Source organism: Jaculus jaculus, chromosome 5 (genome assembly GCF_020740685.1).
Source record: "Jaculus jaculus isolate mJacJac1 chromosome 5, mJacJac1.mat.Y.cur, whole genome shotgun sequence".
In the NCBI taxonomy this organism is placed as follows: Eukaryota; Metazoa; Chordata; class Mammalia; order Rodentia; family Dipodidae; genus Jaculus; species Jaculus jaculus.
The window spans coordinates 106,249,419-106,261,570 of NC_059106.1; the positions used below are offsets into that span (position 1 = coordinate 106,249,419).

The following is a 12,152-nucleotide window of genomic DNA, read 5'->3' on the forward strand; positions in this document are numbered from 1 at the left end:
GCTGAGGAAATAAGCGTGGGTGTTGCAACCTCAGCAGTCACAGGAGGGTTGTACGCAGGAGAGGGAGGGTCTCCCAGTCGCGAGGCTGGAGAAGGCATTACCAACCTGCCAGAACCCGGTTAACAAAGGCAGGACTACATTTCCCAGCATGCTTGGGTTCGGTGGGGTGACGGCGGGCGGTGGCTGCGTTGCACCCGACTGGTGGGCGCAGAACCTGGGTGGGCACCCGAGTCTGTCATCCCGGAGGGGTCGGCTGGGTGCTGGGGCGATGCAGCCCAGCCTCCCGCCCACCGGCCGCGCCGGGCTCGCGCCCCTCGCCCTGTGGCCCCGCCCCTTGCCCCACCCCAGCCGGGAGACTTAGCTGGGGCCGCAGCGCGGCGGCCGCAACATCACTCTCCCGCCGCTGCTCCGCCCCATCGCCTTCTGTTTTTCTCTCATTCTCCCATTCTCCCGTGGCGGCAGCGGGGAAGGAGGACGGGAGGCTGCAGCCGCCGCGCTGGCTGCAATGAATGATCCCCCGGCCGCGGGGAGAGGACTCAGGTGAGCCTGTGCTCCGGAGGGTCGGGCCGCCCAGGACCTGCAGTCCCCGGCCATGGATCCCTAGGGGAAGAAAGAGGGTGTGGAGAAGACATCTCTGCCTCCCACCCCCATCCTATTTCCATCTTCCTTTATTTCATTGTTGGCGAAGCTGTTTACGGCAGCGCTCCCTCTGCCCCGGCATGGGGCGGGCTCCGGGCACTGCCCTGAGGCTGGCGCGCTTGCCGGGGTATTCTGCCTGATTTTACCTCCCCAGCCGGTGCGCCAGGGACCGGAGACCGGTGGAGGCCCGGACTGCAGCAGCCTTGGGGCTACCTCTCAGCATCCCCACCCTAAGAGGCTGCATGCGGATTGAGAGCGGCGCCTGGGGGCTGGGCCGGCCCAGCTGATCCCGACCTAGAAGCCGGACAGGAAGACCGCCCAGGCTGCGGAGGGGCCGAGCAGGAAGGACAGAACGGCAAGATGGCCAGTAAGACCAAATCCAGCGAAGCCCTGAAGGTGGTGGCCCGGTGCCGCCCCCTCAGTAGGAAGGAGGAGGCTGCTGGTCACGAGCAGATTCTGACCATGGACGTAAAACTGGGCCAGGTGACCCTGCGGAACCCACGCGCGGCGCCTGGGGAATTGCCCAAGACCTTCACCTTTGACGCTGTGTATGATTCCAGCTCCAAGCAGGCAGACCTGTATGATGAAACTGTGAGGCCCCTGATAGATTCGGTGCTTCAGGGTTTCAATGGCACAGTGTTTGCCTATGGCCAGACGGGCACTGGCAAGACCTACACCATGCAGGGGACCTGGGTGGAGCCGGAGCTGCGTGGGGTCATCCCCAATGCCTTTGAGCACATCTTCACGCACATCTCCCGCTCTCAGAACCAGCAGTACCTGGTCCGGGCCTCCTACTTAGAGATCTACCAGGAGGAGATTCGGGACTTGCTATCCAAGGAGCCAGGAAAGAGGCTAGAGCTGAAGGAGAATCCTGAGACTGGTGTCTACATTAAGGACCTCTCCTCCTTTGTCACTAAGAATGTCAAGGAGATCGAGCATGTAATGAACCTGGGGAACCAGACCCGAGCAGTGGGCAGCACCCATATGAACGAGGTCAGCTCCCGCTCCCATGCCATCTTTGTCATCACAGTGGAGTGCAGTGAGCGCGGCTCGGATGGCCAGGACCACATCCGAGTGGGCAAGCTCAACCTGGTAGATCTGGCCGGCAGTGAGAGGCAGAACAAGGCAGGCCCCAACACTGGTGGAGGGCCTACCACACAGTCCACAGCTGGTAGTGGTAATGGAGGTGGTGGTAATGGAGGTGGCGGAGGCAATGGAGAAAGGCCTAAGGAAGCCTCTAAAATCAACCTCTCCCTGTCTGCTCTGGGCAATGTGATTGCTGCTCTGGCGGGCAACAGGAGTACCCACATCCCCTATCGGGACTCCAAGCTCACCCGGCTGCTCCAGGACTCTCTGGGGGGCAATGCCAAGACCATCATGGTAGCCACACTGGGCCCAGCTTCTCACAGTTACGATGAGAGCCTCTCCACCCTTCGCTTTGCCAACCGAGCTAAGAATATCAAGAACAAGCCCCGGGTGAATGAAGATCCCAAAGACACGCTGCTACGGGAATTCCAGGAGGAAATTGCCCGTCTGAAGGCCCAGTTGGAGAAAAAGGGCATGTTGGGGAAGAGGCCCCGGAGGAAGAGCAGCCGCAGGAAGAAGGCTGTGTCAGCCCCACCTGGGTACCCAGAGGGTCCTGTGATTGAGGCCTGGGTGGCTGAAGAGGAGGATGACAACAACAACAACCACCACCCACCCCAGCCCATCCTGGAGTCAGCCTTGGAGAAAAACATGGAGAATTACCTGCAGGAGCAGAAAGAGCGGCTGGAGGAAGAGAAGGCCGCCATCCAGGACGACCGCAGCCTGGTGAGCGAGGAGAAGCAGAAGCTGCTGGAGGAGAAAGAGAAGATGCTGGAGGACCTGCGGCGAGAGCAGCAGGCCACAGAGCTGCTTGCAGCCAAGTACAAGGTAAGAACTTCAGAGGACCCCAGCGGGAGAGGTCCCCACAAGAGTCTTGGCTGACAGGCTGTCCTTTGAGGGTTTGTGAACTGTCCTGAATTGCGGAATTGCCCACTGTCCTTGGAACGGTCAAATTACTGTGACACTGGGTACCCAGGCATACTTACATGCATGCATACATACCAAGCAAAGTGGTCAGGTGTGTTGAGCCAGTGAATGTGGGTGGTCTGATCTGCTGCTGTTCCATCTTCACAGGATAGGTCAGGCCTATGGGAAGGGCAGGTAGAACCTTACCTCTCTGAGTGTGGGTGCTCATTCCTGAGTGCTTCCTCCTGACACTTTGTCCTTCAGTAGCCTCTTCAGACCTCACGTCATATTAACAATATCTGACATTTGGAGAGCACTTAATAGTTTGTAAGATAACCCCATTTGTAGTGTCTCACTGGATCCCTATAATGGCCATTCAAGGTAGCAGTTCTTAAGTTCCCATCTTACAGGTGAGGAACTAAGGCTCAGAGAAGTGACAGGACCAAGGTTCCATATTAAAACGTGGCAGACCTGAGAGTGAAGAATTGAAAGAGTATGACGACTCTTTGATGGCAAGGCAGGACCATAAGTGACTTTTGCTTTGTGTAAAAATGGCCCAGTGGGCCATGGACTGGCAGGGCCAAACAGTGACAGGCCCACTCTACTTGGTGTCAATGGGAAGGAGATTCAAGTGGTCATGCAGGAGGTAAGGTGGAAAGAGTGCTGGGTTATACACCAGAGACCTGGAGTAGGCCTCCTAGGCTGCAGCTCACTGGGTGACCTGGTATGTTGTTTCCCCTTTCCTCAGGTTCCTTCTTGTGAAATAGTTTAGCATGGAGGATCAACTCCAATGTGACAATTCTATGACCTGTATTAACCTGAGAAACAAGCTAACTGGCTTGCATAATCAGACCTTCTTCTGATAATACCCAATTCCCCATTCCCCTGAGAGATGTCAGGGCCTCAGTGTCTTTCCCCTAAGAGCCTTCAGCCCTATGTGAAGCTAAGCTACTAAACCAATCACAGATCTGTGTCCTCTCTCTCTCTCTCTCTCTCTCTCTCTCTCTCTCTCTCTCTCTCTCTTTTTCTCTCTCTTTTAAGGCAGGGTCTCATGTATCCCTGGCTGGCCTTAAACTCACTGTTTAGTCAAGGATACCCTTGAACTTCTGATCCGCCAGCCTCTACCCTCCCCAGTGCTAGAATTATAGGCATTTGCCTCCACTCCTGGCTTTATGTGGCGCTGAGGATCAAACCCATGGTTTTTCATGCTAAGCAAGCATTCTACCAACTAACTATATCCATAGGTAGCAGATGCCTCAGCTCAACGTTCCAGGCATTTCCAGTTCCCTAGAGCCTTCATTGGAGGTTAGAGGAAGAGCACAGGGAACCATGAGGTTTACTTAGAGAGCAAAACACTGTCATTTCTTATTCATTCTTAGGAGTGTAGGCTGGGAGCAAGGAAGCCCAGCCCACACCCAGTGGAAGAGTGACAGCTGAGTCTTGTGCATTGTCTGTTAGGAATGTGCTGCTGCACCAGCGGTTCTGGCCTGGCTTGTTTAATATTTAATTTACCTTGTGAGCTCACAGGGTTGCTTCCTCAAGGGAAGGATCAGGAGTTGAGCACTGGTAGAGCCATCCTAGGAACAGCAGGATGTTAAGGCTATGCTGTTACCCTAGCCCTGCCTAGCAATCATGGAGGTGGGGAAATCTAGCAGGCAGGATGGTGGTCTTAAATCTTATCTGGTCCATCAGTCATTGGTTTCATTCCCAAGACATCTTCTGTCCCCTTAATGGGAGCAATGAAGCTAAGAAGAGAGGATAATGAAGACAAACACTTCAGGTGCCTGAGGAAATGGGTAGAAGGTCCAGAGTGAAGGGTTTTAAGAAAATGTGTATGGTCTGGAGATATTGCTTTAGTGGTTAAGGCACTTGTTTGCAAAGCTGAAGGACCCAAGTTCGATTCCCTAGGACCCATGTAAGCTGGCTGCAAAAGGTGACATATGTGTCTGGAGTTTGTTTGTAGCAGCTAGAGGCCCTGGCGTGCCCATTCTCTCCCCCACACCTACCTTTTTCTCTTTCAAATAAGTGAATAGAAATATAAAAATATTTATTTATTTATTTGAGAGAGAGTATGTACATGCAGGTGTGCCAAGGCCTCTTGCTGTTGCAAAGGAATTCCAGATACCTGTGTTTCTTTGTGCATCTGGCTTTACATGGGTACTGGGAAATCAAATCCTGGGCCAACAGGCTTTGCTGAGCCATTCTCAGCCTCAGCTGAAGGTTCTTGTTATTGGAAACTAGCTTTCTTCAGAAAGATTTTTGGATCTAAGACAATGTAAGGACACAGGTAATAGAAAAGTCAAGAGATCTAGGTGGCTGGATATAGTAAATAGTTTAGGCCTATAATCTTAGCACTCAGGAAGCAGAGAGAGACAGGAGAATCTCTGCAAGATGGAGGCCAGCCTGGTCTACATAGCAAGTTCTGGGCCTGCCAGGGTTAGACAGTGAGATCTTGCCTTTAAAAAAAGGCACTCTGTGTGTGGGGGGAGGGCACTGGAGAGATGGCTTAGTGGTTTAGACATTTGCCTGCAAAGCCTAAGGACCCAGGTTCAATTCCTCATTACTCACATAAGCCAGATGCATAGGTTGGCACATGCATCTTGAGTTTGTTTGCAGTGACTGGAGGCCATTCTATTTGTTTTTCTCTCTCTCTCCCTCCCTTCCTCCCTCCAATAAATAAATAAAATATTTTTTTAAAGGCAATCAGATTGAAACTGTACAGTGGCCTACACCTGAAGTTCCAGCTACTTTGATGATGGAGATAGGATACGAGCTTGAATCCAACAGTTTGAGGCCAGCCTGAGCAACTTGGTGAAACCCTGTCTCAAAAATGCCAATATATACATACAATCAGGGTAGCTAGTGCTGGGAATTTTTTTTTTTTTGAAGGTAGGGTTTCACTATAGCCCAGGCTGACCTGGAATTCACTAGGTGGTCTCAGGGTAGCCTTAAAGTCTTGGCGCTCCTCCTCCCTTTGCCTACTTACTCAGTGCTGAGACTAAAAGTGTGCACCACTACACCTGGCTATTTTTTTTTCTTTTTGTTCGAAGTAGTATCTCTCATGCTAGCCCAGGCTAACCTAGAATTCACTATGTAGTCTCAGGCTGGCCTTGAATTTACAGAATCTTCTTACCCCTGTCTCCCGAGTGCTGGGATTAGAGGTGTGCACCACCACGCCCAACCAGTACTGGAATTCTTACCCCAGAAGTATAACCCCTCTAAGCCTCGGGTTCCCTTTTGCTTTATAAAGAGAAGCCTGGAATATTTCCCCTGGGAGTGGGTGAAGTGGTCATTAGGCCCCTGCTTTTCAATGTAAGCTAAGGGCAGGGGAGCTTAGCCTGGGAAACTCTGGAGACTGAGTCCATATCCTGTGACTTCTATCACACTTATCCCAGGACAGTCAGCACTGAGTAAGGCCAGAATGAAGCCCAGACAGAGGACCCAGACTCTCCATGCAGCCACTTAGGCACCAGTGAGTTCAGCATTTGGCACCTCATGGTTCTGAGATGCTGGAAACAGTCCTGAGGGAGCAGCCAGTAGAGATAGCAATCCAATCCCACCTTTTTCCCAGGTTGCACTGATGGTGAAATGAGATTATAGCACTAGGGCATTTGAAATAGGTTGAAAGCACCAAAATGAATAGAATGACTTCTGTCTGCTAAGCAGAGGTCCAGAACTGACATCTTTGTTGTTAGTTTAACTCCTTCCTTACCCTGACATCCTAGCAGCATTGTCATATCCCTGCAGAGCAAGGCATAAAAGTCTCAGAGACCTCAGGAAGCAGGAGCTTGGGACCCTCCTAGAAATAAGCTGAGGTGTGGTGTTTTTTTTTTTTTTTTTTTTTTTTTTTCGGAGGTAGGGTCTCACTCTAACCCAGGCTGACCTGGAATTCACTCTGTAGCCTTGAACTCACAGCCATCCTCTGCTCCTGAATGCTGGGATTAAAGACATGCACCACCACATCCGGCTGCACTTTTGTTCCCTATTAGCAATTCACTTCTATCCCCACTTTCTAATTTAGGCTTCATCTCCACTCCCGTGTGCCATATCTCCTTCCTTCCTCCAGTTCACACTGTCCTTAGGGGCCAGCTAAGCGCAGCTGCAGTAACACAGTGCCTTGGTTTGCTGCGCCTGACTCATCTGACAGTCTGTCTTGCCTGCGGTGGCTCCCCTCAGTATATACAAACATCATGCCTGACTTCTAAAATCTCTTTATCTCCCCTTTTACTTTTACCACATTTACTATGTTTACTATGGGCCTTGGGATGCTAGGTGTACAGATAAGTGAGTTTGTGATTGTGACCAGCACTCTGTGTACCATTGATCATTAGCCAGCCACATACTTCTGTCATATCTTCGGGTGACTGAGGGGCTTCATAGCAATCTAGGCCTCTGAAGTAGGAGGAGTAACTGACATCACAGACACACAATGCTTAGTAAAGACTCAGCTATTTGAAACTGCAGAGAGAAAGCTCAAATGTTTGGGCATAGTACCCACACTGGCATGACTGGTGAGTGCATGTAGACAGGGAGAAGACCCCTCTCAACAAATTTAATTATGCAAGAAAATTTGTGTTTTTACTTTATTTTTTTATGAGAGAGCATGCATGGGGAGAGAGAGAGAGAGAGAGAGATGGAAAATTGGTGCACTATGGCCCCCAGCCACTGTAAACTCCAAATGCATGGCGCCACCAAGTGCGCATGTGCTACCTTGCATGTTTGTGGCGCCTTGTGCGTCTGGTTTATGTGGTTCCTGGAGAGTAGAACACGGGTCCTTAGGCTTTGCAGGCAAGTGCCTTAACTGCTAAGCCATCTCTCCAGCCCTAAGAAAATTTTTTTTTCTTTTTTTTAATTATTATTATTTTATTATTTATTTGAGAGTGACAGACACAGAGAGAAAGGCAGAGAGAGAGAGAGAGAGAGAGAGAGAGAGAGAGTGAGATGGGCGTGCCAGGGCCTCCAGCCACTGCAAATGAACTCCAAACACGTGCGCCCCCTTGTGCATCTGGGTAAGGTGGGTCCTGGGGAATCGAGCCTCGAACCGGGGTCCTTAGGCTTCACAGGCAAGCGCTTAACCGCTAAGCCATCTCACCAGCCCCTAAGAAAAATTTTAAGTGACTACTTTAATTTGAATTTTGTTTTTTGTTTTGAGGCAGAGTCTGTCTCTAGGCCAGAGTGACCTGAAACTTACTTTGTAGCTCATGCTGGCCTATAACTGACAGAGATACAGGGATTCCTACCTCAGCCTCTCCAGTAATGGGATTACTATAAAGTAATGGGTGGGTGCAAGCACCACACCCACCTTGAAATTAATAATAATTTCAAAACAATTTTCAAAACAATAATGTTTTGAGGGGTTGGAGTAGATAATTTCTAAAATTTTGATTTTAGTTACTTAAGAGGAAAGGAAGGTGTTTGGAGGAGACACAGGCTGCAGATAACACAAAGTGCAGGCAGAAAATGAGCAGTGGAACCAACCCAACATTGGGTTGATTTCCCAGGCAGTAAGTCAGGGGCTCTTGGCTAGAGCCCACCTTTCTCTGTGGTTATCGAAAGGAGACTCAAAAGGCACATTGGTCCAGTTTAGGTTTTTCATGCTGTGTGATGGCTGGAAGAGTGTTATCATATTGCCCTTGGTCATTTCCAGCCCTCAGATACATGGGTTTGGATGAAGTGACTTGTGATAATGTTCTCATTGTGAGCTGAGAACCAGGATCAAAGGCCTAGAGTTTAGATCAGGAGGAAGACTTTGATATTAACACTAGCCTGCCAGCCATTGTGCCTGGCCTGGGGCATTTCTTCTGGAGCTACCCAACTGGGGTTATGTTTGAGTGGATAAGAGAACTGTCCCTTTCTTCTTAGATCCAGCTCTATGCCAGTGTGGATGTCAGTGCTCAGAGGTGATAGGCCACCCCCACTTACAATTTGGTATATCTAGAATATTTATTTATCAGTCTATCTTTTTGGGGGGGGGGTTCAAGGTATGTATGGAATTCACTATGTAGTCTCAGGGTGGCGTTGAACTCATGGTGATCCTCCTACCTCTGCCTCCCAAGTGCTGGGGTTAAAGGCATGTGCCACCATGCCCGGCTGAAGCAACATATATGTGTATTTATATATGTGTGTGTATGTGTGTTTGTGTGTGTGTATTTACTTGCAAGCAGAGAGATAGAGAGAAGAGAGACATACAAAGAGTACACCAGGGTCCCCAGCCACTGCAGATAAACATGTGCCGTTTTATGCATCTGGCTTTACAGGGGTACTGGGGAAGCCAACAAGCATTGTTAGGCTTTGCATGCAAGTGCCTTAACTACTGAGCTATCTCTCCAGCCCTGAAAAGATCTTTTCTTTCTTTCTTTTTTTTTTTTTTTTTTTTTTTTGAGCTAGTGTCTCACTTTCGCCCAGGCTGACCTGGAATCCACTATGTAGTCTCAAAGTAGCCTCAAACTCATGGCAATCTTCAACCCTCTGCCTCCTGAGTGCTGGGATTAAATGTATGTACCACCACACCCAGTCCTGGAGCAGATTTTTATGTAGACCACCCAGGCTGGCCTAAAACTCACTAAGTAGTAGAGATTGGCCTTGAACTTTTGGTCTTCTAACTCCTAGATATTCCTAACAGAGACTTCCGGGCCTTGGTTAAGCTATTTCTATTGTACTAGGTAATGGACCTTCTTCCATTCTTCAGTGGACCAGTGGGAAAAATGCCAATGGTCATAGTAATAATAATGTTGCTGCTTTTTTTTTTTTTTTTAATCCCTGCACGCTTAATGTCAAACACTCTGATATGCTGCCCCTCTTTTTGGGGCATGTGTCTGTGGTGTGGTGGGTATGTAGTGGATGCATGTGTGCATGCCTACAGAAGCCAGAGGAGAACATCAAATGACCTCTTTTTCACTCATCCATATAATTCATTTTTTCAAAAAACTATTTTTTATTTTTATTTATTTATTTATTTGACAGAGAGAAAGAGTAAAAGAAAGAATGGGCACGCTAGGGCCTCCAGCCACTGCAAACAAAATCCAGACACGTGCTACCCTGTGCATCTGGCTAACGTGGGTCCTGGGGAATAGAACCTGGATCCTTTGGCTTTGCAGGCAAATGCCTTAACCACTAAGTCATCCCTCCAGAGCCATTCCTTTTTATTCCTTGAACTGGGGGTGCTGCTTTTTTTTCCAGTCAGACTGGCTGACCAGTGAGAGGCCCAGCAATTGTCCTATCTGTGCTCCCCACAGTGCTGGGGCTAAAGGCGTGCATGGCTGTGCTGAGCTATTTACATGGATTTTGGGTAATCAAGCTAAGGTGGTCTCAGGCCCTCATATTTGTGCAACAATCACTCTTACCTGCTGAACCATCTCCCCAGCTGTGGAGGTTTGATTCAGGTGTCCCCCATAAACTTAGGTATTCTGAATGCTATTCTCCCCAGCTGATGTTGATTACCAATTAAAGCTTCCTGGAGGTGGTGTATTGTTGGGGGCGGGCTTATGGGTATTATAGCCAGTGTCCCCTTGTCAGTGTTTAGCACACTGTCCTGTTGCTATTGTCCACCTGATGTTGGTCGGGAATGATGTCCATCCACCATGCTCATGCCATCATTTTCCCTGCCATCGTGAAGATTCCCCTTGAGCCTGTAAGCCAAGATAAACCTCTTTTTCCCACAAGCTGCTCTTGGTTGGGTGATTTCTAACAGCAATGTGAACTTGAGTGCAACAGTGAAGTGGTGCCGAGGAGTGGGATTGCTGCTAGACACCTGACTGTGTAGCGTTGGCCTTTTGGAGCTAATTTTCAAGAGGAATATGGAAGGATTTGAAATCTTGGCCTAAGAGATGCCTTGCAGTGCTGTAAGTACAACTTGATGGACTATTCTGGTTAGAGTTGAAAGATCTGAATGCAGTAAGAACTATGGACTGTGACGTTTGGCTTATGAGGGTGAGAAAGAGTTTTGCTTGGACTGAGCTGGCAGTTTGTGTGAGAAGCTTGCTGGTATGCCCGTGTCCTGAGAAGTTGTGCAGGGTTGCTTTGTGTAGAAATTAACTGGTGTGAACAGAGGAATATAGTACAGAAATAAATTCTTTGGGTGAACTGCTGCCCGTTCAGCTGCAATTGAGAGATTACAATCTTTGAGATTGGGCCAGTTGACCTGTACTGGGGCAACTGGAAGAATGTAGAGTCTTTTGAAAGGGCCTGAATGCTGAAGGAATGTCCTGTTCTTCAAAGTTTGCTTTATTCCCCACTGGATTAACAAATTGGCACCCTACCTGGTGTTGTAGAATATAAAAAATGCAGGAAAGAGGTCATTGAGTTTGCAACATGGTCTTGTGTTTTGGAAATGGTCATGGGCAGTGTGAAGCAGGTTTGCTGGATGCCTGCATGGAGCCATGAGGATGAACCATGCATGGATTGCAGTGAAGATGCCTGGACCACGAGATGGCTGCCAAGGAAAGCTGCATCCCGGTTGAAGTTTTCCAGGACTGTGAGTAGCCTAGCTGGAGGGGTGGAATTGGAACTCCAGAGACTTGTTGCTGTTTAGGATTATCAGAGACTTGTCATTGGCTAGAGTTATTGGACTTGGAGCTACAGAGTTTTGTGTTTGTTCTGTTTAAATCATATATTGCTTGAGTATTTCTTTGCTATGCCCAACGCCATCTTTTGCAGTGTGAATATTTATTCTGTGCTATTATGGTTTTTGGGGTTTTTTTTTTTTTTTTTGGTATTATGGCTCAGTTAAAAGATCTTGGATTGGGCTGGAGAGATGGCTTAGCAGTTAAGCGCTTGCCTGTGAAGCCTAAGGACCCCGGTTCGAGGCTTGATTCCCCAGGACCCACGTTAGCCAGATGCGCAAGGTGGCGCACGTGTCTGGAGTTCGTTTGCAGTGGCTAGAAGCCCTGGCGCGCCCATTCTCCCCCCCCCCCTCTCTGCCTCTTTCTCTCTGTCTGTCACTCTCAAATAAATAAATAAAAATAAACAAAAATTTAAAAAAGATCTTGGATTATGGGGATGTTTGGACATTATAGGAATTGATAAAAAAAACTATGGGGACTTTTAAAGTTGGACAAATGCTTTGCATCTTACATTGTGGATGGTTGTCAGTTTATGGAGGCCAGGGGTAGAATGTGATGGTTTGATTGGGGTAGAATGTAGTGGTTTGATTGGGGTAGAATGTGGTGGTTTGATTCAGGTGTCCCCCATAAACTGTTCTGAATGCTAGGTTCCCAGATGATGGAGATCTGGGAATTAATGCCTTCTGGAGGCAGTATATTATTGGGGGTGGGTTTATGGGTGTTATAGCTGGTTTTCCCATGCCAGTGTTTGGCACACTCTCCTGTTGCTATGATCCACTTTATGTTGGCCAGGGGGTGATGTCCACCCTCTGCTCATGTCATTGTTTTCCCCTGCCATCATGGAGCTTCCCCTTGAGCCTATAAGCCAAAACAAACCTCTTTTTTCTACCAGCTGCTCTTGATTGGGTGATTTCTACCAGCAATGCGAACCTGACTGCAATACTAACCCACTGACATGTTCTT

The 12,152-nt window shown here is 48.8% G+C and overlaps 1 protein-coding gene across 3 annotated transcripts in view; it reads left to right on the top strand.

Moving 5' to 3' along the window:
• The first annotated feature begins 328 nt into the window (after positions 1-328).
• The window catches only part of Kif3c (kinesin family member 3C), a 45,114-nt gene continuing 33,290 nt past the window's right edge, over positions 329-12,152 (top strand). For all 3 annotated transcript variants that reach the window (XM_004663739.2, XM_045150226.1, XM_045150227.1), the window contains exon 1: positions 329-2,550. In XM_004663739.2, the coding sequence (XP_004663796.1) occupies positions 1,000-2,550 (1,551 nt within the window). In that variant the 5' untranslated portion in view covers positions 329-999. The remainder of the gene's footprint in view (positions 2,551-12,152) is intronic.